The following is a 26,051-nucleotide window of genomic DNA, read 5'->3' as shown; positions in this document are numbered from 1 at the left end:
TTTAAAAAACTTCTGTTGGATGTCGCCCGTCCACCCCCCATTTTATCCTGAGACCCAGAAGGGCTGTGAGGATGATGTGGGAAGAAAGCCTGGGACCAACAAGTCTGTGTGGGGACCTCCTTTGAGGTCCCGGGTTTTTTATCTCACATATTAATCGTGCGTTTTGGCGGGATCTCACTTTAACTATGAATTCAAGAGGTAGCTTTCAACAAGCCTCTATCCTTCAATGTCAATTCTTCGTATGTAACAGAGTGATATCCACTTTGGCTTACTTTCTAGGATTACTAAGCTGGAAATATTTTTTTCTCAGTAGACCATAGAAGCCCTAGAATAATGAGATACATCAATCTGCTCGTTCTAGTGTTATGGTCAAGAACCAACTAGATCATGGGTTTGCTAATAATTCTTGTACCATATTTTATACTCCAGAATGTGTTTTGGCTATAATTCCCAGAAATCCCAGCCAGTTAACCAGTTGTTAGGATTTCTGGGAGTCGAAGGTCAAAACATCTGAGGACCCACAGGTAAAGAACCATTGCTCTAGAGAGAATGCCAGAAAAGATCATATATAAATATTCACTTCAAGTTTGTGGAAGTAAAAAGTTATTTCAGGATTTTCAAGACATGCAATTGCATGCAGAAATATCTACTAAACATTAATATCTTAGGGTATAATTACTAAACAGCAATAACACATTTATTTTATTAAGAACCACAAATAAATGTATAAAATCTTTACCCAAATCCTCTTGAGATGGCACGAAGAGAAGTATGAAATGCAGCTCTGGTACGGTTTTAAAGACAGTCCTGAACAAATAAAACTATAATCATTTTTTTTATTTTAGCTTCCAAAAATGTCACATTAGCACCCAAATATCATAACCATTTCTTAATCTTCCTAGTCAGTTATATAATACTGAAGTAGGACTGGAATACATTTTAATAATATGATAATAATATAAGTAGAAGCATCTATATCATGTCAAAGCATTAGAGGATTGAAGGGTGTTTTCAAAAAAACAGTCAGGAAACATATTGCCTTGATGACTTAAAGATTCTGCCTGAAGTAGACTCATTTCCAAATCAGATAGACTAATCTTTTAGAAATCTTTTGATTTCTTGTTAAACTATGGAATGAACTACATAATAGAAGAACTTCTAAGTAGGCAGAGCAGATTGACACAACACCAGACATAATCTATTGTATTCATGGAAGCTATGCCACATGACAAAACATAGTACAGGTTAAGTATCCCTTAACCAAAATGTTTGGAATAGGAAATAGTTCAGATTCTAGATTTTTCCAGATTTTGAAATACCTGTATTTACATATATGTCCATAATGAGATATCTTAGAGATGGAACCCATGTCTAAACATAAAATCTATTTATGAATTATATGCACCTTATATACACAGGCTGAAGATAATTTTGTCCAAAAATTAATAATTTTGTGAATGAAAGAAAGTCTGTGTACATATAAAATCATAAAGACGTCACTATCTCAACCCACCTATGTGGACAATTTCAGATATTTTGGAAAATTGGATGCTCAACCTATATTTATATATAAAACATTTCTGTAATTTTGGTAATTCAGAGTAATATTTACATAACTAACCTTGCACAAAGTATTCTACAAAGATAAGACTGATATATTCTTCCCTATAATAAAATATACTTTTATAATAGAAAAGGATATCTGTAACAATTCCATTAAGAGCTAATTCCGACATTCCATTTTGTGTTCGATAAAACTGACTTTTGTCTATGATAACTTTTGTTAGAATGTTCTTTTTTTCAGCTGGTCTCAAAGGCACTACTATATGTCTTTTTAATGTTTGGGAGATTTAAGCTAGGCTGCCTAATGTATGAGTCTGTGTTGGTGTTTATAAAATTGGATAGCCAAGCAGAGTAATAATATTTATTTATTTGATCAGTCATATGACCATTTAAAAAAAAAGCATTTGACATTTTAACAAAATTCCAATACATCTGTTTGCTGGAATCTCCATTTACTTTACTGTACATATTTTGTAACATATCAACTTACTTCATAATTTCATGGAAACAATCAACGACATATTCATCAGTTGTCACAAACAGATGCAAGAACAATGTATTTAAAGGCTGTGAATAAAAGACACAGATGAATTCAACATGATACTACTTAATTCAATTGTTGCATAAAATATAACCATTAATTTAGTTTTAGAATTTTCAAAAAGTACACAAAATATTGGGGGAGAAGTGACTAAGTAAAATATTATTTTTTAATAATTCTTTAAGGACCATCGGAAGCAAGAAGGAAGTCAGCAAACATTTTTTTCTTGTTGTTTTCTTACTTCTTCCATTTTTATATACCCTTTCTTCTTCTTCTTCTTTTTACTATTCTTACTTTTTTACTATCTTCTTACCTTTTATTCTTTTTTTAGCTTTCCAACTTTCTATACAAAGAAATGTTCTCCCACTTTCATTGTATAATCTATAACCTATTTTCAATATGACAAAACTTTAATAAAACATATAAAAAATATTGGGAGAGAAGTGGACTATATCATTATTTCCTCAAATCTAATGCTCATTTTTGAGGTAAATGACCTTACCAAAATTGGGGTTCACATTAGATTCATGTTATATGGTAAACTTAGTGCTGAGCCAAAGCAAAATGGGATGCTGCTTGAAGGGCTGCACCTGGAGCTCTTCTTTGAGGGACGCCATCTCTGATTAAATGGCCAGGACTTGATGCTACGCATTCCTAGGATTTGTGGTTTGGTGAGACACCAGCAATTTTTGGCAGAAAAGGTTCAAAACTTTGTCAAACTATAGCTCCCAATATTCCATAGCACTGAACCAAGGCAATTAAAGTGGATTCATTATACAGCATAGATACACCCAAGTTTTCTTTTTCCTCAGCTTTGATGTTCTAACACAATTGTTTATAACAAAGTAATTTTAAGCAGTCAGCAAAAGTAATGTGCACCTTTTTTGACCAAATTACAAAGAGCACACTTTTCACCGCTGTGCATTATATTTGGCAGCAAATACTTTTTTTGGTTCAAGGTTTTGAAAATTGATGTGCACATTACATTTGATGGCGCATTAGACTCAAGTAAATACAAGTAACTTCCACAAAATTAATAAGGAAAATTAGTACAAAAACAAAACAGGCATAGCTCCTAAAAGACTGTACAAAGGCTTACTGTTCAGCACTGAGGACAGCTCATATCTACAATGAGCTGCTGGATAAGGGGGGTTCCTTAACGTGGAATTAGACATTGGTAACAAACAATGGATTCCCTTGTCTATTTTTCTGTATAAAACAATGGCAGACATTTTTGGAAAAGCTACAGCAGTTTAACAATTAACTACTAAGTTTTAAAAATAAGTTCCCTTGGCAGTCCATTTTCTCAGCCACACAAGAGAAAACAGTTGAGAAGTTTCAGGAAATGAGTTATGTATCATTTCATTACTTCTCACAAGCTAAAGACAATTTAAACATCTAGTTAATCAACAAATGTTGGATTGCACCATATATTTATGTATTTGCTGTGAGACACAAATGCTGTATTGTTATGTGAACCTAGTGTTAATATTTTCTGACCCTTTCATGGTTGTTTTCTTGGGAAGATTTATTCAAAGGTGGTTTGCAATTGCACCCCTCTTAGGCCACAAGAGTGTGGCTTGTCCAAAATCACTCAGCAGGTTTTCATGACTGTGGTATTTGAACCCTGGTCTCCCAAGCCCCTTCTACACTGCGATATAAAATCCAGATTATCTGCTTTGAACTGAATTATATGGCAGTGTGGAATGGGTCCCAGAGACTTTGTCCAGCCTTCTGTAAGTTCTTATTTCACTCTCTTGAACTAGTGACTGAACAGATCTTTACCTTGCGATAAGGTTGCTACCCAGAATTAAGGTCCTATCTTTTTTCATTACATTTAAAGGTGTTACTCAACTGTTGAAAAAAGTGAATATATTGCAACAACAAACTGCAACAATATTTCTGAAGTCTAAAATCAGCACATTGACCTATATTTTCTCTAGAACATTAAAGAAATAAGATAAGAAGAAACTCTTGCTCTGACTCGTCAAGAGAAAGAGTGCCATGTTTGGACATCATGTTAAACAAATAAACAACAGGAAGCCCATGCTATGTTGAACTGCTCCTTCTTGCAATGGGACGAACCTTGTCTCTGACAGTTTGGGTACTTTTTAAAGATGTAGAATTGGAAACCACCCAGTGCACCAAGAGAGTTCTCTTTATTTATTTATTTATTTATTTACTTACTTATTTATTGCATTTATATACTGCTTTTCTCACCCCTGGGGAGACTCAAAGGAAAGGCAGGATTCAGTGCCAACATATATACAAAACCAAAGCATGCTAACTAAAACAATAGCATATAACTATACATTAAACAAAATATTTGCAGAAATATTTAAAAACTATTCAAGAAATTATTTCAAAAATATTGATTTAAATATTTGCACAAATATTCATTGAAATAATCACAAAAGGATGCAGAAATATTCACAAAAATATTCACAGAAATGATCATAAAATATATACAAAATATTGTCAGAAATATTCACTGAAATAATCACAAAAATATTGTCAGAAATATTCATTAACATAGCCACAAAAAGAGTTATAGAATTCGTAACATATTTGCAGAAATATTCACAAAATGTTCAACAAATTATTTCAAAAAATAATCATAAAAATATTCCCAGGAATTATTCACAAAAAATATTCACAAAATATGTTCAGAAAAATATATGCTGAAATATTTGGGAAAAATATTCTCAGAAATAATCAAAATACTCACAAATATATTTTCAGAAAAAAAATCCTAAAAATATTTGCAGAAATATTCATTAAAATGTTTGCTGAAATAATCATAAAAATATTCCCAAAAATGTATTCATAAAATATTTGCCTTCAGGCCTTGGGTTTGGGGAGGCAGGGGAGGAAGGGAGGAAGAATAGAAGGAAGGAAGGGCCCTTTAATATTATTATTATTATTATTATTTCCATTATTTTTGTGATTATTTTTCACCCTTTTATTCTTCTGTGATTTTCCCATGGGGACTTCAGAATTCTTAACCATGAGATTTGAGGTTGCACATCACTAGTTTTGATGAGTTTGTCGTAAAATGTGGTGTGAAAGCAATATTCTCATAAAAGCTTTGCAGAATTTTTTTTGGCCTAAAGCTAAGAGCGTTCATTTCTACTTGCCTTAAAGTCAGATTACTAAACACAAGCAATATTCCATCCCCTGACAGTAACAGCATTCAAGAATGCATTGTGCAAGGCAACAGCAATGACATTAAATGGAAATAAAAGACTTTCCTACATTTAGCCACTTGGATAAGACTATTAAATGTTATAAGCTGGACTTGAACTAATTTCTCAACACAAATACATAATAATGAAAAATATTAAGATTACATCATTCAAGAAAAATGCTCCCTACATACCGTACACCTAACATTATCATAATTTTCTTCTAAGTATGATTCCCAGTGAGCCTCATCAACAAAATCCCAATTGGGGTAGTCCACAAATGCAGCATGAGCAACAGGTATATTCTTCTCATTAATCACAGTCACTGCAAGGTTGGCTTTTTCTCTGTAAAACAAATGTTTAGATTTCATTGATGGAACAAGTAAAAATAAATTACAGGATTTTTAATTAGGATAAATAGTTACCATTGTGTTACTTACAAAAGATAAATAACATTGACTCTGCCAAAAAGTCTTTCTGTATCATATTTCATGTGACCAACAATATTAGGAATATCATGGGATTCTGTTCTTCTGGCACTGAGTGTGACAGTAGATTGAATAGACGATGATGTTAGACGTAATAATGAAGTCATATTCTAAACTGCAACACAAAGAGGAAAAATGCTTCTTCAGACAAATGAGTTATAGCCCAGGACAAAACTGAAAATAATGACAAAAATGTAGAAGTAATTTAAAATGACACCAATTTTTGCAGTATGGTCCTATGTATAAAACTGATTGGCTAAAATTATATGCACTTTCACATAACTTCTTTTACTATTACAAAATGAACCCAACTTATTAGATCAGGCAATGTGTGATTTATGCTTACACTTCAGGTTTCTAATAAATATGCATGGGACATTAATGACTTTCTACAATTGGTTTCCAGTTTTTCCAACCATACAAAAACAGTTGATATGTTATCAGCTATCACGGACATTGCAGTTTTGTAAGGAATGTCACTTTCTTCAATCCCTAGATTCCTCTATGACAGGAATTTAGGGTTAGCTGTTGAACTAGTTGTGCAGTTCAGTTGTACACATACTTGCATGACAGAAGTGTGCAGTGGGCCATGTTCTAGAGGCATTCTCTCCTGATGTTTTGCCTGCATCTATGGCAAGCATCCTCAGAGGTAGTGAGGTCTGATGGAACTAGCAAAAAGGGTTTATATATCTGTGGAATGACCAGAGTGGGACAAAGGACTCTTTTCTGCTGGAGCTAGGTGTGATTGTTTCAACTTACCACCTTGATTAGCATTTGATGGCCTGGCAGTGCCTGGGGCAATCTTTTGTTGAGAGGTGATTAGATGTCCCAGATTGCTTCCTCTCTGTTGTTTTGCTGTTTTAATTTTTGAGGTTTTTTAATACTGGTAGCCAGATTTTGTTCATTTTCATGGTTTCCTCCTTTCTGTTGAAATTGTCCACATGCTTGTGGATTTCAATGGCTTCTCTGTGTAGTCTGACATGGTGGTTGTGAGAGTGGTCCAGCATTTCTGTGTTCTCAAACAATATGCTGTGTCCAGGTTGGTTCATCAGGTGCTCTGCTATGGCTGATTTCTCTGGTTGAAGTAGTCTGCAGTGCCTTTCATGTTCCTTGATCTGTGTTTGGGCGCTGTGTTTGGTGGTCCCTATGTTGACTTGTCCACACCTGCATGGTACATGGTAGACTTCTGCAGAAGTGAGAGGATCCCTCTTGTCCTTTGCTGAACATAGCATTTGTTGGATTTTCAAACAACAGTCAGGCCAACAAATGCTAATCAAGGTGGTCAGTTGAAACATTCACACCTGGCTCCAACAGACAAGCAGGCCTGAAGCGAGGGGGTGGTTTTAGGGGTTCAACCCCCCCCCCCCCGAAATGTTTCAGATTTTTTTAAAAAACCTGGGTTACTCATGAATTTTAACTGGTTAACCAAATCCCCATGCTGTCTATGAGATGCAAAAAATTAAGAGTCCCTCCAGAACTGCAAGCACTATCTCAAGCAAATATTGACAATTTATTCACACTGTCATTACTTGCAGCAATAGCTGATGTAGTGAAGCAACCAAGTTGGGGGTGTGCATGTTGAATGCTCTCATTAAGGAGGCCAGACTTGGTGGAGGTGGTTGACAGGGGCGGAGCTGCAGGCTATTGAAGGCTGCTCTGCCCTCTGCTGTGCTCTTTGCTTCAGCGTGAGCTAGGAGGCAGGTTTCAACCCTCCCCACGGCCGAAAATTTCAAACCCCCCCCTGAAAATTTCAACCCCTCCTGAAATTTTTTTCTGGCTACGGCCCTGCAGACAAGAGTCCTTTGTCCCATCCTGGTCATTCCACAGATATGTAAACCCATTTTCCTAGTTCCAACAGACCTCACTACCTCTGAGGATGCTTGCCATAGATGCAGGAGAAACGTCAGGAGAAAATGCCTCTAGAACATGGCCATATAGCCCGAAAAAACCTACAACAACCCAGTGATTCCGGCCATGAAAGCTTTCGACAATACAAGGCCTAACCATCTTGTTCAATGGGCAGGGATTCTAGGGGCCCTTCCACACAGCCCTATATCCCAGAATATCAAGGCAGAAAATCCCGCAATATCTGCTTTGAACTGCGTTATCTGAGTCCACACTTAGATAAAGTGGGGTTTTGTGCCTTGATATTCTGGGATATAGGGCTGTGTGGAAGAGCCTTGAGTGTGGGCTGAGATAACCCACTTCAAAGCATCCCGCAGGACTCACCTTTCAGCAAGGGAGGCCTCTCAATGTGCTGCTGGGCTTCGAGCTCTGAATCAGGACCGCGGCGCGTGCCCGTTGCCAAGGCGACGGAGAGGTCGAGCTTGCCGGCCGCGCGGAATGATGGGAAGCGGAGGCGGAGCTTAGTAGAGACTTCGTCGGAAGCGCTGCGAAAATGGCGTCTACGGCGGCCGGGAAGCAGCGGATCCCCAAAGTAGCCAAGGTGAGGGCGCGAAGCAATGGCAGGGTCACTTATTTCTGTGTGCTTCTCTTCGGGGTTCAGTCCCCTCGGGACTTGACTTCGGAACAGAAAAGGAGTCAGCTTGGGCTGAGGGGGATAGTCGAGGGGGGGAAAGTGGCAGGGAAAGTGGGAGGCCGCGCTCTTCTGGGAGAGAGGGGCCTTTTCGCAGCACTCGGTTGAGCAGGGCCAGCTACTAAGGTTGCATCCAAAATGAAAAGAACTATTGTTTTAATAGTAACTAACCGTCCCCTTCCACGCGTTGCTGTGGCCCAATCTGTGTATATGTGTTTTGTGTGTGTATATATTTGTGAATATGTGTATATATGTGGTTTTGTGCATGTGTTGTAATGTAAATATGGGCTAAATTTCAATATTTCCATATGATTTGTTAACTTTTGCTGATCCCATACCTCCACAGGTAAAGAACAAAGCCCCTGCAGAAGTACAGATCACAGCAGAGCAGCTCTTAAGAGAAGCAAAGGAGAGAGAGCTTGAGCTACTCCCCCCACCCCCTCAACAGAAGATCACAGATGAAGAAGAACTAAATGATTATAAACTTCGCAAAAGAAAAGTAAGTAAATATTATGATCTACTGGTGTTGTGATAGCATTTATTTAAGCTTATATCACAGTTACTTAAAATACACATTATTTAAAATACACATTAACCTGTAAAGCAAAGCTCCTGGAGAATATGATTGGATGTAAAGAAAGTGAAATCTTGAAGTTTTGCACTATCCTAGGTCCGGTCTTCTTTATACCCTGATCATGCCCATCTTAGAATTTTGGTTATTGGTTTTTGTTGTGTATTGTTTGAGTGAGTTTTAATGCTGCTGTTTTATACCCTTATGTTTTATTTAATTGTGTTTTAGTTTATTGTTATGCTTTGCTATGTTTTATTTTAATTGTGGTTTTTGTTTTAATGGATTGTTTTGTTTTGATGTTCTGTGGACATTTTGTCCCATGTGCAAGCCGCCCCAAGTTCTTTAAGGGAGATGGAGGCGGGGCATAAAAATAAAGTTGTTGTTATTATTATTATTATCATTATCATCATCATCATCTTAAATAGCATCCTTGTAGCTGCTCATGAATATTATCGTAAGGCTATCATGAGCTTGGCACTTCACTGCAGGAAAGGACTGTTGACCTCGTTTCTGATTCTGAAAATTATTAATCTGAATCATGTCCTTAGAGGTATTCTGTTTTTGTTTATTCTGCTTAATACTTGTTTGAATACTTCTCTATGGGGAATAGAAAAGCACTAAACATAGTCTGTGTTGACATATTGTGTAGTGAAGTAGAGTTATTGTTGCTCTAAAAATAATTTTAGAAATTTGCCCCATGCTTTTTCTATAGACTTTTGAAGATAACATAAGAAAAAATCGGACAGTTATTAGCAACTGGATCAAGTACGCACAATGGGAGGAAAGCCTCAAAGAAATACAAAGGTAACTATTTCCCTTTGGGCATCATTTGCTGCATAAATAACCAATAGTGGTCATTACCTTAAGATTGGAATTTCAAATGCATTAATTTCAACCCTGTTTTGCTGTCAGGGCTCGTTCCATCTACGAGCGTGCTCTAGATGTGGACTACCGAAATGTCACCCTTTGGCTAAAGTATGCGGAGATGGAAATGAAGAACCGCCAAGTCAATCATTCTCGAAATATTTGGGACCGTGCCATCACAACTTTACCAAGAGTCAATCAGTTCTGGTAAGCTAAGCATGTTTGGTGCTTTTCAAACAGTAGTAAACTGAAATAAATATTCCTGTGAAAATGTATTTTTGCTGTATTTTTGTGTAAAATCACTTCATTAATTAGATGACAGAACTGCCCTTTCTTATGTTGCTTTTACTTGCATAGGTACAAATATACTTACATGGAAGAGATGTTGGGAAACATTGCTGGGACCCGCCAGGTGTTTGAACGCTGGATGGAGTGGCAGCCAGAGGAACAAGCTTGGCATTCCTTCATTAACTTTGAGCTTAGATACAAGGAGGTGGACAGAGCACGGGCTATTTATGAAAGATATATCCTTTTCAGTGTATTCCAGTGTCAACTTCATGATTTGTTCATATTTTTTCTTCCAATAACACTATATAACATGATTTTTGTTCCTGAATTATAAATGTTATTTCCTAATTGGTTCTATCATAAAAACATGGAAAAGGTTTGTTAAACAGCAAAAACTTTGTTTTTGTGGGACATCCTGCAACATATTTTTCTATAGTAGTAGTAGTAGTAGTAGTAATAATAATAATAATAATTTATTTGTAGTTTTTCAATGATTATCTGATAAGAATCTCAATGAGAAATAGATTTTTTTCCAAACTGGATTACATAGTATAATAAAATCTGCCTATTTGATAGTGTAGGAGACAGAAAATTAGCTATTTTAAAATATATCTTTATTGAAATCTTTCTATAACATGATTTAAAATATCAGAAAAGTAAAGAAAAGACAAGAAAAAGGTGGAGATAGAAGAGACAAGAGGAAAAAAAACTAGTGAAATATACCTTAAATTAAAAATAACAAAAAAATGAAAAAGAGAAATGTATCTTCTTGACTTCCAGAGTATCTTCTGTGAGGTGTCCTCCTTTTCCTTCTTCCTTACTTTTTCTCTCTTTTTTTCTTCCTTCATCATTCCATCTCCCCTTCATTCATTTGAGGTTGATTTTTAATTTCTATATTAACATCTTATATTTCTTTTCTTTTAGATATTCTGTAACTTTCTTCCAATTTGTCTCTTATTGGTTTACCTTTGTTTTGGTTTTTTTGATATCAAACAGAAAATTAGCTATTAAGGAGAAAAATATGAGCTGTGTCTCCTTGACTTCCCTTCCTTGCTTTCTTAAAAACCAACAAACAGTACAGTATTGTTTTTCATAATTCAGTCAGTGCCCACCATTGACACTAAGTGTACATAATAAACATGTACATTGTATTATCCAAATATGTGGTTTTGGAAGGGACAATATAATAAGATAAAATAAATCAATGTGGATTTTGAAGGATAATCTCTTACTCTTGTTAGAGAATATGTCATAGTAGGATTTTTTTTCTTTTTCTTCACTTCCTCCCTGTAGTAAAGAATATGTAAAACAATACTCCCTCCCCTTCTATGTCTTTGATGATATAATAGACTCATGTCTAGAGCCATTTAACTAACATGGCTCCATAACTTATCTACTATATTCTGTGATGTTTCCAATCTTTCCCTTTTTAATAGTTTATTTTCATTTTTTTCCTCTTTTTTTGAAAACAAAATAAAAACTTATTTTCACCACAAACGTGTGGTCCTTACACACTATGCAGTTATAGCCCAATGATTCTACTTTAACTGCTGTGGAAAACTTCCTATAGAATCCTGGGGTTTGTGGTTTATTGCAAGGTATTCTGCTGGAAGTGTCTCTAATAGCTCGACAAACTACATGGCAGGTGAACTGGAGGCATAGTGCAGTAAATCTGTAATGTGAAAGGGCTCCAGGCCAATGTTGTTTTTCCTTGGTGGGTGGTCATTTTACTTTTCTTATACAATTCATACTGTTTTTAAAAAGTAGGCAACGAAATGAAAAACTTTGTAATTCCTTAATGCATTCCACTTGTCATTGTGCATCCTGATGTTAAGAACTGGATCAAGTATGCCCGTTTTGAAGAAAAACATAGTTATTTTGCCCATGCAAGGAAGGTTTTTGAAAGAGCTGTGGAATTCTTTGGAGAAGAACATATGAATGAACATCTGTATGTGGCTTTTGCCAAATTTGAAGAGAACCAGAAAGAGGTATTTTCTCTGCTAGCAAAATGCAAACTTTTTTTATAATGCAAAACCTCTCTTTTCTTTTTCATGCTTGCTGTTCATTGTGCAAAAAACGACTTTGCATCTTGCACATGAAACAATTTTTATGTGCAATTACGTTAATTTCTCACAAAAAAATGACAAAAATAATCGCGTTGCAAAATTCAGGATGTGTAAATATTGAGCAAAAACTTTGAAAATTCATACAAGTGTTAATTTTTAGTTACCCAAGTGTCAACAATCTCATTTTTCGATCAGGAAATGAATAGTAACGAATATTTTTTTCCCCTCAATGTGAATAATGTGAAGTTAGATCATTGGTCCACCTAGTCATGTACTGTACTTCTTAGATCTCAGGCAAAGGTTTTTCCTCACTTCTTTTACCTACCTTTACTTGATAATTATATCCCTAGAGAGTGTTGGAACATATATATCAAGGAGATTTCTTTTGCTTTCTAAGTTTTTGTTTTCTCCTCTAGTTTGAACGTGTAAGAGTAATCTACAAGTATGCCCTGGACAGGATCCCAAAGCATGAGGCTCAGGAACTCTTCAAAAATTATACCATTTTTGAGAAAAAGTTTGGAGACCGGAGAGGAATTGAGGATATTATTGTTAGCAAAAGAAGATTCCAGTATGAAGAAGAAGTGAAAGTAAGTGCACTTGCTGAACTTTGGGGGCAGGAGAAGACCCAGCCTTCTTATTTTATCTCTTTGTTTAATATTTATTTAATATTTAAAAGTAAGATCTCGGAGCACTGCTCCTGTAGTATAGTATGAATGTCGACTTACAGCCAGGATTACCAATTTCTAGGATGCTTGCACAATTATAGCAGAGCCCCATGTTAACTGACGATACAGCGCTTGTGGCAAGAAAAGCTGAATTCTGTAATTCTATGCAAAACACATCAGATTTTCTTATTCTTATTTTGTGTTTATTTTGCAGATTGTATTCTAATATACAGTTGTGGGGCTTGTTTCATTCCGCCAAATTATTTTTCGGGCTAGGAGCAATGTAAAGTGCAGAAATCATTCTGACCTTCTGCTCTCAAGCATAGTACATATTACCACGCATAGTCAACATCACTAAAAATTTACATGCAGGTACTGCTTAGGGCATTGAATGCTATATTACAAAAACAAATACGACACCTGGTTTTTTAGCTGTCATTTTCCTAGTTTTAAAAGAAAGCAGGAGCAGCAGACTCTGCTTATACTCCTAAGACTCCTCTCCATTTTCTCTGAAAGGCTAATCCACACAACTATGATGCTTGGTTTGATTACCTGCGGCTTGTGGAAAGTGATGCAGATCCTGATTCTGTACGTGAAGTTTATGAAAGAGCCATTGCCAATGTGCCGCCAATCCAAGAAAAGAGGCACTGGAAGAGATACATCTATCTGTGGATTAATTATGCACTCTATGAAGAGCTAGAGGCTAAGGTAAAACGAAGGAACTACTGAATCTTGTCTTTTCTTTCATTTGACAGGTTACTAAATTGTGTAGGAAATATAAGATACTTTCAAATAGATTCTAACTTTTGTAAGTAATACATTGACATTGAGTTTTATTTGTTTGTTTGTTTATTTATTAATATCCTGCTTTATCTCTCAATGCGGAGACTCAAAGCAGCTCACAATAAAAAATATTACAATTTAAAATATACAAATATACAATAATAAAACAGTATATCATTATATATTATTACCAATTATCTCATACCAGAAGTGATTTGCAATTTCTCAAGTTGCTCCTGACACGAAAAAAGTAGTATTATACAGGGTGCAGCAGAATAACTTCCTTTTTTCAAAACTTAATAAAACCCATTGTATTAATCAGAAAAAAATATAACGTAGGCGCATACCTAAAGTTTTATTTTACGCAGTTTTGAAGATCAAATTTGGTACGTGACTCCCCCATTCTCCATACACTGAGTAAACCGATTTCTGGCGTTTGTCATGACTTTTGCCAGCATAGCAGGTGTTATGTTGGTAATTTCTTCCTGGATGTTGGTCTTCAAATCTTGTAGGGTCCTTGGACGGTTCACATAAACACGGGATTTCAAAAAAACTCATAGAAAAAAATCACAAGGGGCCAAATCTGGAGAGCGGGCCGGCCACTCCAAATACGCTCGAAAAGTAGGCCTCAACGGCAAAAGCACACTCCTCACTGTTCCAATGCATGATGGCAACTGAACTGTGTCAGGACAAAACTTTATACTCCCGCCTCTCGAATTAGACCACTAGTGCTCCGCTACGTCTTCAACCAACTGAACGGCGCGCATTTTAAAAAAGGAAGTTATGCTGCTGCACCCTGTATTTAATATATTAGTATTATTATATTACAATATATTATATTGTATTATTATTAGTATTATTATATAGTATGACATTATAATATCATCAATATTATATGTATATATTATTAGCATTGCACAATATTAGCATTGTATATTAATATATTGTACTATACCATTATACTACAATATTATTAGAAATATTGCATGTAATATATAATACACAATTATTATATTATTATATTGTACTATATTATTATACCATAATCTATACAATATACCACCAGTACATTATACTATGGGTATTATATAATATATTGCACTATATCATAAGTTGTATATGTAATATATAATATATATTACAACATTATTAATATTATGTGTGTTTTTTTTCAAAGGCCTGGGATATTTTTTTAATCTACCTGGTTCTAAAAAACATGAATAGGAAGTAGAAATCTTTGTTGTGGTCCATGAGGCTTCACAAACTAGTCTGCAGCCTTCCTTTCCCCACTTTAGCTAGCATTCATAGAAGGGGTCATTGAGGAAGAGAATATATAGTTAGATAACGAGATGCTCATATGAATTTTGTCCCAACCAGCACTGGCACACAACTACTGGGAGGTTATCCGCAGGGTAAAGCAACCCTTAAGGGTAAAAAAGCCCTCCCATTCTACAATCTAGTCATCCCATAGGTTCATCTGAGGAGAAAGTGTCAGGCATATGACCTTATGCCTAAGAAAAATATCCCTTCGGTTGCTTCCGGCCTTGCTTGAGGTGCTGAAAACAGCTGAAGACAAATTGGGTGCATTTGTAGGGAGAAGGAAAGTGATATACTGTTAGGCCCCAGAACCCCAAACAGTTGAAGGAGTTTCAGAGGTTTTTGAATTTTGCTCTGAAGTAGAGCACAATGCAATGATGCAAAAGTCTGATATATTTCCAGTATATGATCCCACTTTGCAACGGTATTTTGCACTTTAAACTCCTTAACAAAAAGAAATGGAAAGTGGAAAAACTGAAGCATAGATAAAGGGGTAGCGTGTTGTTGAGACTAAAAAAATGTAAGGCCTACATTTCTGAATGTTGAAGACATACACAAATAGTGTGACTAATATAGGAAACAAGATGGCACTTTTCCTTTGGTGATTTTGAATTGTAATTGAGTGTTGAGTCTTTGTTTCGACTACGTAACATAGATTTTCTTGCTTTTCAGGATCCAGAGCGAACAAGACAAGTGTATCAAGCATGCATTGAACTCATTCCTCACAAAAAGGTATGAACTCTGTGTGATGCCTATGTTCAGTAATTTGTTGTTATAATAGACATTTAGTAATGCTGCCCCAACAGAAATCTGTTCATCTTTATTTTCTTGTTTATACTACTAATTATATCCTTCCCCTTGACCTTCCTCTGCTTCTAATGGACCCAAAATCTGCTTTGCTATGGGGTGTTTCCTTGCCACTGTAATTTTTATTTATTTAACCACATGAATTGAGTTAGTTGAATGTGTTTTCGCCAAAATGCAGGAAGAAAGATTACCACTGTGGGATAATGAACAGCATCTTACATTGTTGAGATAAATTAAGTGACAATATTAGGAAGCAAATGGGCTTGTTGTTAACTGCCATCAAGTCAACTTCAGTTTATACTGGATCCTATGAATGAGCGACTATTAAGTCACCCTGTCATCAACAACCCTCCTCAGGTCTTTTGAACTCATGACTGGAGCTTCCTTGATTGGATCTTTCCACCTTTAATTATATCTTCTTTTTCCCCTACTGCCTTCTACCTTTCCAAACATCATTATTCTAATAAATAATGTCTACTCATAATATTTCCAGACTATAACAGTCTCAGTTTGATTTGGCTGTCGGGGAGAGTGCAGGCTTGGTTTGCTTTAGAAGTCATTTCTTGTCTTTTTGGTAATCCAAATTATGAACAGAACTCCTCCAGCACCACATTTCAGATGATTTTATTCTGATCTCATCAGCTTTCTTCACTGTTCAACTTTTACAACTATAAACATAAATTATAAATGTAATGACATAAATAATCCCAATTTTATCATTCAATTATATAGCTTTACACTTACAGATCTCATCTAGTTCCTTCATAGCTCCCTATTTCAGTTTCTTCATCTCCCCCTTTAACATTATATAATTTTGTAAATTTTCTGTGGTTATTATTTTTGTGTTCTTAGTTTTTAACTATGAACCTCCCTTTGTTCCTCCTTCCTTCACTTCCTTCATTGTTTTTTCCAATTCTTTGCTATTTTCTGCGAGTACTATGGTGTCATCTGCATATCTTAAATTGTTGATAATCCTTTGCCCAAATTCCTCATCTCCATCCTCAAGTCTAATCCAGCTTTGTACATGATATCTTAAGCAAACAAGAACCTATTCCATTTAGCCCTAGAGAAGCCCAACTGAAGTGCTGAAGTGGAACTATTCAAGAGCACATAAATATTATTGAACACTATGCTCATTTCAGCAGAGGAATGTGTGAAGGAAATAGCCACTAGATGGTGCTCTAAGCTTTTGAACACATGTTATAACAAAAGAGTCACAGCATGTGATATTTTTTTTTTCATATTTGGAAATTCCCTGTGCTTACTGTGTGCCTTCATCCCCAAATCTAAAATGTTGATTGTGACATTGTAGTCCATGCTCTGGCCACAATTAAAAGAATGGCAATTGCTGTTATATTACTCTTTGTTCAAGGATGAGGAATATTTTCCCTCCAAACGTTTTGGACTGCAATAACTAACCATTGACTGTGCTAGGTGAGGCTTATGAGAGATGTTATAATCTGGTCATGTTAATATCTGAAAGTCCTAAAGTTCTTTATCTTGCTTTAGTTATTTTAGAATAAATAAAATATACAATTTTGGCACTGATCCAATTAAGCTCTAGGTTTATAGCTAGAAACTTATTAAATTTGGAGCTGCAACAGAAGGAGATAGACAGTGCTTTAGATGGGTCTTATCTTTATCTTAGCTTAAACCTTTGCATGTAAAGCATGTTCTCTGTGCAGTGGTGCTTGATGTTAGATGGGAGGGCATAGGAATATTGAGTGCAAAGGATTGCTAAATTCAAAATACAGAAACATTTTGGAAAAAGTGCTATCAAGGATAGTTTTTAATGTTCCATGGTGCAGTGGGTTAAACCGCTGAGCTGCCAAACTTGTTGAAAAAGGCCACAGGTTTGATTCCGGGGAGTGGAGTGAGCTTCCGCTGTCAGCCCCAGCTTCTGCCAACCTAGCATCTCAAAAACATTCATATGTGAGTAGATCAATAAGTACTGCTCCAGCGTGAAGGTAACGGCACTCCACGCAGTCATGCTGGCCACATGACCTTGGAGGTGTCTACAAACAACGCCTGTTCTTCAGCTTAGAAATGGAGATGACTACCAACCCCCAGAGTCGGACACGACTTGACTTAATGTCAGGGGAAAACCTTTACCTTAATAAAAACAACTTGGCCCAAGCTGTCTGTTACAGCCCACTTAAACTGAATTTCTGCTTCCGTTCTGATTTTTAAAATACTGCTCTTTTTCAACAACTGAATTTATTTAACAAAATCTTTTTATTGTTTTCCCCTTTCAGTTTACCTTTGCCAAAATATGGCTGCTATATGCTCAATTTGAAATCAGACAGAAAAGCCTACAGCTTGCAAGACGAGCACTGGTAAGTATAATGAAGTTATTGTCCGAGTTACTTCCCTTGTGTTGGAGATAAAATGATCAAATAAGCTTTTATCTTATCTCTCTTGGAATACATATATTTAAATTTGGCTTTAGTGCATCAGTGCATCAAGAAATAGAGGAAATAGAAGCATAATAACATTAATCCAGGCCGTTGGTTTCCTACCTGGTTTTATACAGTTGCACGTTTCTGATATGAATGGCCAGCATGCATATATAGGTCGAGATTCTGGTTTTTTAATTCTTTATCAGAGAACAATGTTATCATTCAGTTGCTAGCTCTTAATGTTAGATTAAACATCCTTCCACGAGTGATTATTTGCATTTGTCCCCAGATAAGAACTGATCTGATATGTTGGTGGCTTCTAAGCTGAATGCAAGGTTCAGGTCACTTTCTTCCTGACAAATTGAATTAATGATTCTAAGATTACTCCATCTTTAGTTTGCTTCTTAAACAAGTTATGGTAAGGATATTTTTAAAAACTTTCTAGGCCTGATCAGCACTAGAATCACAGAAGGTTAATTGATAGGGCTTCCCTCAGAGCTGACTTTAGTGTAATCATACAACTCTTTGACCTTTGGCCATCCATTTCTGTTCAATAACTTAATATTCTTCTTTCTCCTGTACATGTTTATGGCTGCCTCTGGTTTTTAATGAACTCACTAAATATATGCCTAGAAAGACCAGGATTCCACTTGTCTCTCTAAACATACATGCCACTAGCCAAGATCAGCGAATGTTGTTGTTAGGTGATGCAATTTAAAGTATTGCAGGGCCACCTTATTATATAAAAACATTAATGCTCAAATAGGAGTGAGAACCAAAGTTTAGCAACCCACTCATAACAATTTCTAAAGCTACCTCCTCTCCCAGAAGTCTGTTTCTACATCAAGTGTAGGTATTGTCTCGGAAAAACTCCCTGCGCTCCTCATTATAGGGAACATCCATTGGTAAATGTCCAAAGAACAAGTTGTTTAAAGGCTACATTGAACTGGAGCTACAGCTGCGGGAATTTGATCGTTGTCGGAAACTGTACGAGAAGTTTCTTGAGTTTGCACCCGAAAACTGCACGTCGTGGATCAAATTTGCCGAGTTAGAAACCATTCTTGGTGATGTTGATAGGGCCAGAGCTATATATGAATTGGCGATCGGCCAGCCACGTTTGGACATGCCAGAGGTAAGGGGAATTGTGTGTGCTGTGCCTTACAGTGTGTTTGTTTCCTCAGGAGAGAATACACTTTAAAAAAATACATGGGATTTAAATTGTAAATGAGTGTTATACATTTTTCTAGAACACTACAGTGTGTTTTGATATATTCTCATTCAATAATGGTCTATATTTATCTATTTTTAAATTGGTCTACTGGTCATTTTATTACTGTATATACTTGAGTATAAGCTGAGATTTTCAGCTCTCTTTTAGTCAAAGTTATTCAGCATTTTACTCTGTTATTATTATTACATTTATAACTTTATTCTATTATTTTTACATTTCCATTATTTTACTCTATTATTATTATTATTATTATTATTATTACAATAACATTACATATTATTGTTATTATTACATTTATTGGTTCACTCTATTATTATTAGTTTATTCTATTATTATTATTATTGCATGTATTAGTTTATTATATTTATTATTTTACTCTATTATCATTACATTTATTATTTGACTTTATTATTGTTGTTGTTGTTACATTTGTTATTTTAGTCTCATTATTATTGGAACGATACGTAATCACATTTACATTAAAGAAGGTTAAAATAATGGTTTAACCAGAGTTGGGCAGTCTTATCTTAAATTACAGTTTTATGCAAATATTCAAAAACATTTAACCTAATGATACCTCAATTAATGTAATTTTATTGGTATCTATTTTTAGTTTGAAATTTACCAGTAGTTGCTACATTTCCCACTCTTGGCTTATACTCGAGTCAATACGTTCTCCCAGTTTTTTGTGGTAAAATTAGGTGCCTCGGCTTATATTTGGGTGGGCTTATACTTGAATATATAAGGGACATATTTTAGGTATTTGTAAAGTTTGATTGTCTAACAAGCATGAGACATAAAAGCCAACATGAACACACAAACTATTTTTGAATAGATCAGCTATAGTATAGGGAAAACTCGAAGGATGCAAATTGGTATCTTTATGGCTCTTCTTTTTTTCCAGAAGTAGTTTGGCAAACCTAGCAGACCTGTCTATTATGAAATTATCTGTTTAAACCACTATCAATAATCTGTTACGTAGGGAAATATTACCTTTTAAACCAGCATCAGGCAGGTAAGTGTGGCAAGATCAGATCAAAGAATAATGGATATTCCATAAGGAAATATATCTTCAACTTTGGACATCCAAATTAACAGTATCTATCAATCCCATATTGATCACAACTTCCTCTCCCTCAGTTGCAGGGAGTTTAATATAGATATAGTTAAAAGCTTTTGCATTCCATAGAAGTAAAAGAATGACAAATCTAGGGCCAAGATATCAGAGGGAGTTTTATAACCTTTGTACAACATATCCGATTATTACCTAGCTACAATTACTCAAGTATTCTGAAAATTATGATCAGACATCTTGCAAACTTTGTTGAGCCTCATCAAATGTCCTTCAAATCTAATTCCATTTCAGTATCCCATAATACTGCTACTATATCGTCAGAAGGGTTGCTGCATCTGGCAAACATTTACCAGTCTTAAGGACCAGTCTTTTCCCCTTAGGTTCTTTGGAAATCCTACATTGACTTTGAAATTGAGCAAGAAGAATACGAAAATACAAGAAACCTTTATCGGCGATTGCTCCAGCGAACACAGCATGTCAAGGTATGTGCCTAGTTGGGTAAAGGTAGATGTCCTGCAGTGAAACAGATTGACATCGCCTTGTTGCCAGAGCAGCCTGAAATTGACTGAATTAACTTGAGTTTTGAAATTCTGAACTGCTGCCATCTAGTGGGCATTAAAAAAGTCACAGGTAGTACTTTTCAAATAGAGAAATACACTCAATGTCTAAATGGAGATTCATTTTTAAAGATTGGTGTGTGAAATTGAAGATGTACTTGTTTAAAGTTATGGAAAAGACATGTGTGTAGGGAAATTCTGAAAATGTATATGATCAAACAATGGGGCAAGAGATATACAAACATACCCCAATGATAAAATAAGCGATACAGCAGGTGATGATAAAAGTGGAAATGTGGGAAATTCAATAAGAAGTGGAAATAAATGTTCTTGGAGAACACAGCCAGAAGGATGAAGTTTTGGAAAAGGTGGAAGCCCAGTTGACAACAGCAGTCTTTTAGTGGGGGATTAATGTTTCGGCTGGCTCTGTTTGTTGAGAAACTAGAAATAAGTGAGATTGGAAAAAAGCTGGAAAAACCTAACAAGATTAGGGAAATTTATATTGGAGTGATGAATGTAATTATGGGGAAAAACTGTTGATATAAATATTTTTACAGTGGAGAATAGATGATGATTCTAGAAGCCAGTAGATTAAAAATAGAGAACATTGACAGTGGGGGAGGCAGTTTCTCCATGATAATAGTCTGGAAGGAGACAAAGTGCCCAAGTGGAAGAATAATGCTGTTTATGGTAGGTTTTACATATTTCAGATTCTTCTGATCAGGTGGATTAATGTTCAGTTTTTATTATGGCTGAAATGTTTGGAAGGGAGAAGGCATGCGAATATTGATGAGATTAAAGCCAAGGGGGGATTCTGAATGATCATATTTGGGAAACATGTTGGTCTGTGTTAATACATATGATCACCTATTTTATTAGGTATGTTTTTATTATTATTAGGTTAGATGTCAGGTTGAACGTTGCTGTGGCCCATTCTGGTCATTTGGAAAATAAAGTAATGGGAAAGTGTTGGTTTCTAATATATGTAATTTTTTTATGCTTGTGGGTAAACAGTATTTCTTGCTGTTTCTTTGTCAGTGTTGATGTGGAGATTGTCTGATTTGCCTACTCTAAAAGGGATCCCTTTCAAATCTAGAATACTATATGTGTGTCTGTGAATCATATGCTGTTGTTGTTCATTCCTTCAGTCGTCTCCGACTCTTCGTGACCTCATGGATCAGCCCACGCCAGAGCTCCCTGTTGGCCGTCACCATCCCCAGCTCCTTCAATGGCTGGATGGCTTGTCAGGCTTTGATTACGTTTTCTTGCCCTGATCAATTTCTTTGAGTGATGGTCACTCCTTGGGTTAATAGGTGTCTTGTGGCCAAATTTGGCGGCAATTCGTCCAGTAGTTTTTGAGTTATGTTAATCCCGCAAACGAATATTACATTTTTATTTATATAGATTATATAAATATACTTTTTGATACATTACTATATGTTTCTTGTTTATATGATTGTAACAGTAGAGGAAAGATGTATACATTGTAATTCAGAGGTGGTTTTTTGGTTTTTTTAAAAAAGGCGGTTTATGATTTTCGTAGACAATCTGAATGTGTATGACTACAAGAATGATTTAGTACTCACTAAAGAAGATTGGTAATTAATCAAAAGACTAAGGCTGGATCTACACTGCCCTATAATGCAGTTTCAGAGTACAGATAAAGTGCATTGAATTGGATTATATGGCAGTGTACTAATACAATCCAGTTTGGTGCAATTCCATCTGCATTATATGCATCTACACTTACCATAAAATTGGCAGTGTAGATCCAACTTAAGACTTCAAAGTGCAACAATGAAATTACTGGTTAAGATTGTCATATATAAAGATAATTGAATATCAAAGGCAAGGGTATTCCTTGTCTCAGAAAGCTATAACTGTGCAATTGAAATACCTGATCAAAGCATGGGTATCTGCCTTCCTTCCAGATACTCTACCATTGTCTAACGGTTAATCAATTGAGATTATGTTTCATTAGAACCAAAACTATAAATTTACTCCTCCATATAGATAGCTTGTTCTCCTTTCTTGCTTTTAAAACGTCTCTGACAACTTTTCTGTTATATTTTTAAGGATTCAGTTTTGGTTATTTCATCTTCCCTTTCTTGTAATACAATTTTGCTATAGGTATGGATCAGTTTTGCTCAGTTTGAGCTCTCAGCAGGAAATGACGACAGTGTAATGCGATGCAGGCAAGTCTATGAAGAGGCTAATAAAACAATGAGAAATTGCGAAGAGAAAGAGGAGAGGCTTATGCTTCTGGAATCCTGGAGAAACTTTGAAGAGGAGGTTGGAACAGAAACCAGCAAAGAGAGAGTGGACAAACTGATGCCAGAAAAGGTCAAGAAGAGGAGAAAACTCCAAGCTGAAGATGGGGTAAGAATGCAAAATAGGGACATGGATCGGTGTAGTTTTATTTATTTATTATTTCATACATTTCTATTCCGCCGTTCTCCCCACAGGGGAGTATTTTGATTCAGGAAGCATTAGCATTGATAAGACAGTAATTGGGGACTTAGAAAATACATAGATTTCTCACCTATTGTCACTCCTTTTGATTTGAACATACTTGCTATATCAGAACTTATGAGGAACCAGCACAATTTAGTGATGAAGCTTTAGTGGGTTGTGCTACTTTGGACTGCAGTTATGTGTGTGGTTTCCATGATTTACTTCACCCCTTCATACCACAAGCTTTTGAAATAGTATCCAGTAATTATAAACAATCACTGGCTTGAGGAACAATAGTATTAAAACATCTTGCAGAAATACAAGATAAAACCTATACATTTTCCTGGATTAGTTTTCTTTAGACAACTTTTTCATGAATCATCACATATTGTGTAGAAACACTGAGGAGTTCAGAAAATGTTTAACACAGCAGGGAAAAGATTTGCTGCTAGCACTCATTATTTTCACGCTTCTCTTTGTAGTCTGATGCTGGTTGGGAGGAATACTACGATTACATCTTTCCCGAAGATGCTGCCAATCAGCCTAACCTCAAACTACTTGCAATGGCTAAATTGTGGAAGAAGCAGCAACAAGATGACAATCCAGAACAAGATCCAGACAAAGACATTGATGAAAGCAGCCCCTAATGTTACTTTGGAATCCCTCTGTTTATTTTTTTATAGAACTTTTTTGCAATGGATGTAATAAATATTTCCCAAAAAAGGGTAATGTTTGGAATATGGGAGGAATGGTAACAATACTAATATCATTCTACCATGATATAATTGGTAGGAAACATAGCATACCTTTTGTTTTAAAACAGTGATTCCCAACCTGTGGTCCATGGACCACCAGTGGTTCCCAAGAACTGAATTATGGTCCGCGGCCTCACCATCTTTACACCATTGCAACAATAGCGACTGGTCTCGCAAACCCTTTTAATGCCGAGGCAACGGGGACATCAGGAGGGGAGAAGCTGACTACCTACAAAAGGTGTGACATGCTTTCTGACTGTTGCTTTTCCTCCTCCCTTCCATTGAGCAGAGCCTTTCCATATGGTGCCTAAAAGCAGGGGTGCCTTGGTATCTTTCTTTTTAGGCCTGTTTTGGGGATTATTTAGGGTGTCAATTCAGAAAATTGCATTGGATAGACCACATCAGGTCTTGATTATTAAATACTGTTTTATGTGGGCGAGCAGATGCCAATTACTGGATGGCATATGTTCTGTATCAGAACCTAGAGCTGATGTGGTCTAGCCAATGCAGTTTTCTGAATCTGCACCCCAAATAACCTAACCGATTTTAAAGTTGACCAAAAACTGATTCGCATCCCTTTTCATACTAATGTTGGAGAGAGGTGTCTGGTCAAAGTAGTGTCTGGTCAAGTGGTCCCTGATCTAAAAAAGGTTGGGAACCACTGTTTTAAAGGGATTATGAAGCCATGAGAAAACAATTTAAAAAACTTTCAGCTGCTATAGTTTTTTGCACCCACCTATTCACACATTAGTGCTATTGAAAGACAAGTAGGAAAATGTTTTGTTAATTAAGAGTATTACTCTCTGTAGAAAAATGCTTTCCTATGCCAGTCCCCCAAATTGACAGGATTACAAGTTGTACTTTCATGCATATGTCATAAGGTGATGACAATTCTAGATTTCCACTGGTGAAATTGTTTCCCCACAATGAGAGAAGGAATAGGGGATTCATTCCAGAGCTGAAGCAAGATGGGTCAAAGGAATTTGTTCACATGCTGCTTATGTACTTCACCATCCTGCTCTTTTCTTTAAAAATATTTTTATAGTACATTAATTTAGCATTATGTGATGGGTACTGTAAAGCACGTTATTAACAGAAGTAGGGTTCTTACTTCCACACTAAGAAAGAACCTGACCAGTTTTATAAAACCCCTTTTTACCAGCCAGCATCTCTTTTCCACCCCGAGTCCCCTTGGGGAGATGGTGGCAGGGTATAAATAAAGTTTTACTATTTCTTTACATGCTGAATAGTGGGCAGGTCCACTTTAGTCTATTAGAAAAAAAAAACAGCTGACTATTAGGGAAAAGAAACAGCTTTGTACAGGCTTTGCAAACCTAGGGCCGCGCCTTCTTTGACATCTGTAGCATGGTCCTCTTCCTGTTGACCTCTACTTTTCCAAATATTACTGTATTTTCTAGAGACGTGTCTTTTCATGATATATCCAAAATATATGTCACTTTGGCTTCTAAGGACAGTTCAAGCTTGATTTGCTTTAGAACCCACGGAGTGGTCTTTTTCAGCGATCCATGTTATTTGCAGAACTCTCCTCCAGTATATTTCAGATGACTTGCCATTCCACAACTTTCAATAGGTTGACACCAGCTGAGATTAGCAAGTACATTTAGGTCATTGTAACTAGTCCAGCAAGATCATTCTAGCATGGCAAGTGACTAAGAGCCTTTCCACACCACTGTATAAAATCCACATTGAACTGGATTATATGACAGTGTGGACTCAGATAATGCCGTTCAGATATTGTGGATTATCTGTCTTGATATTCTGGGTTATATGGCTGTGTGGAAGGGCCCTAAGTAATCTGATTCTAGAAAAGCTCATCTGCAATATCAACCTTCACAATGACCAAAAAAAGGCACACACAGATGAAAGATCAAGTTACACTTTGCCA

At 36.0% G+C, this 26,051-nt stretch overlaps 2 protein-coding genes across 2 annotated transcripts in view; one reads left to right on the top strand and one right to left on the bottom strand.

Moving 5' to 3' along the window:
* The window catches only part of CFAP61 (cilia and flagella associated protein 61), a 113,248-nt gene extending 105,070 nt beyond the window's left edge, over nt 1-8,178 (bottom strand). Inside the window, exons 1-5 of the mRNA XM_060774089.2 lie at nt 8,007-8,178; nt 5,730-5,892; nt 5,484-5,634; nt 2,054-2,130; nt 740-807 (exon numbers count right to left, since the gene is read on the bottom strand). Coding sequence (XP_060630072.2) covers nt 740-807; nt 2,054-2,130; nt 5,484-5,634; nt 5,730-5,884 — 451 coding nt within the window. The 5' untranslated portion in view covers nt 5,885-5,892; nt 8,007-8,178. The remainder of the gene's footprint in view (nt 1-739; nt 808-2,053; nt 2,131-5,483; nt 5,635-5,729; nt 5,893-8,006) is intronic.
* CRNKL1 (crooked neck pre-mRNA splicing factor 1) lies at nt 8,121-25,614 on the top strand. The gene is made up of 14 exons (XM_060774086.2): nt 8,121-8,223; nt 8,660-8,812; nt 9,597-9,688; nt 9,797-9,955; nt 10,106-10,272; nt 11,846-12,024; nt 12,519-12,689; nt 13,284-13,475; nt 15,540-15,599; nt 17,930-18,010; nt 18,966-19,205; nt 20,760-20,861; nt 23,067-23,315; nt 23,873-25,614. Exons 1-14 carry the CDS (start codon nt 8,176-8,178, stop codon nt 24,035-24,037), a joined length of 2,058 nt encoding a protein of 685 aa, XP_060630069.2. The 5' UTR covers nt 8,121-8,175; the 3' UTR covers nt 24,038-25,614.
* Nucleotides 25,615-26,051: the final 437 nt, after the last annotated feature.

Source organism: Anolis sagrei, chromosome 4 (genome assembly GCF_037176765.1).
Source record: "Anolis sagrei isolate rAnoSag1 chromosome 4, rAnoSag1.mat, whole genome shotgun sequence".
In the NCBI taxonomy this organism is placed as follows: Eukaryota; Metazoa; Chordata; class Lepidosauria; order Squamata; family Dactyloidae; genus Anolis; species Anolis sagrei.
Note: the sequence above shows the minus strand (reverse complement) of the source record. Positions and strands in the feature narration are given on the sequence as shown.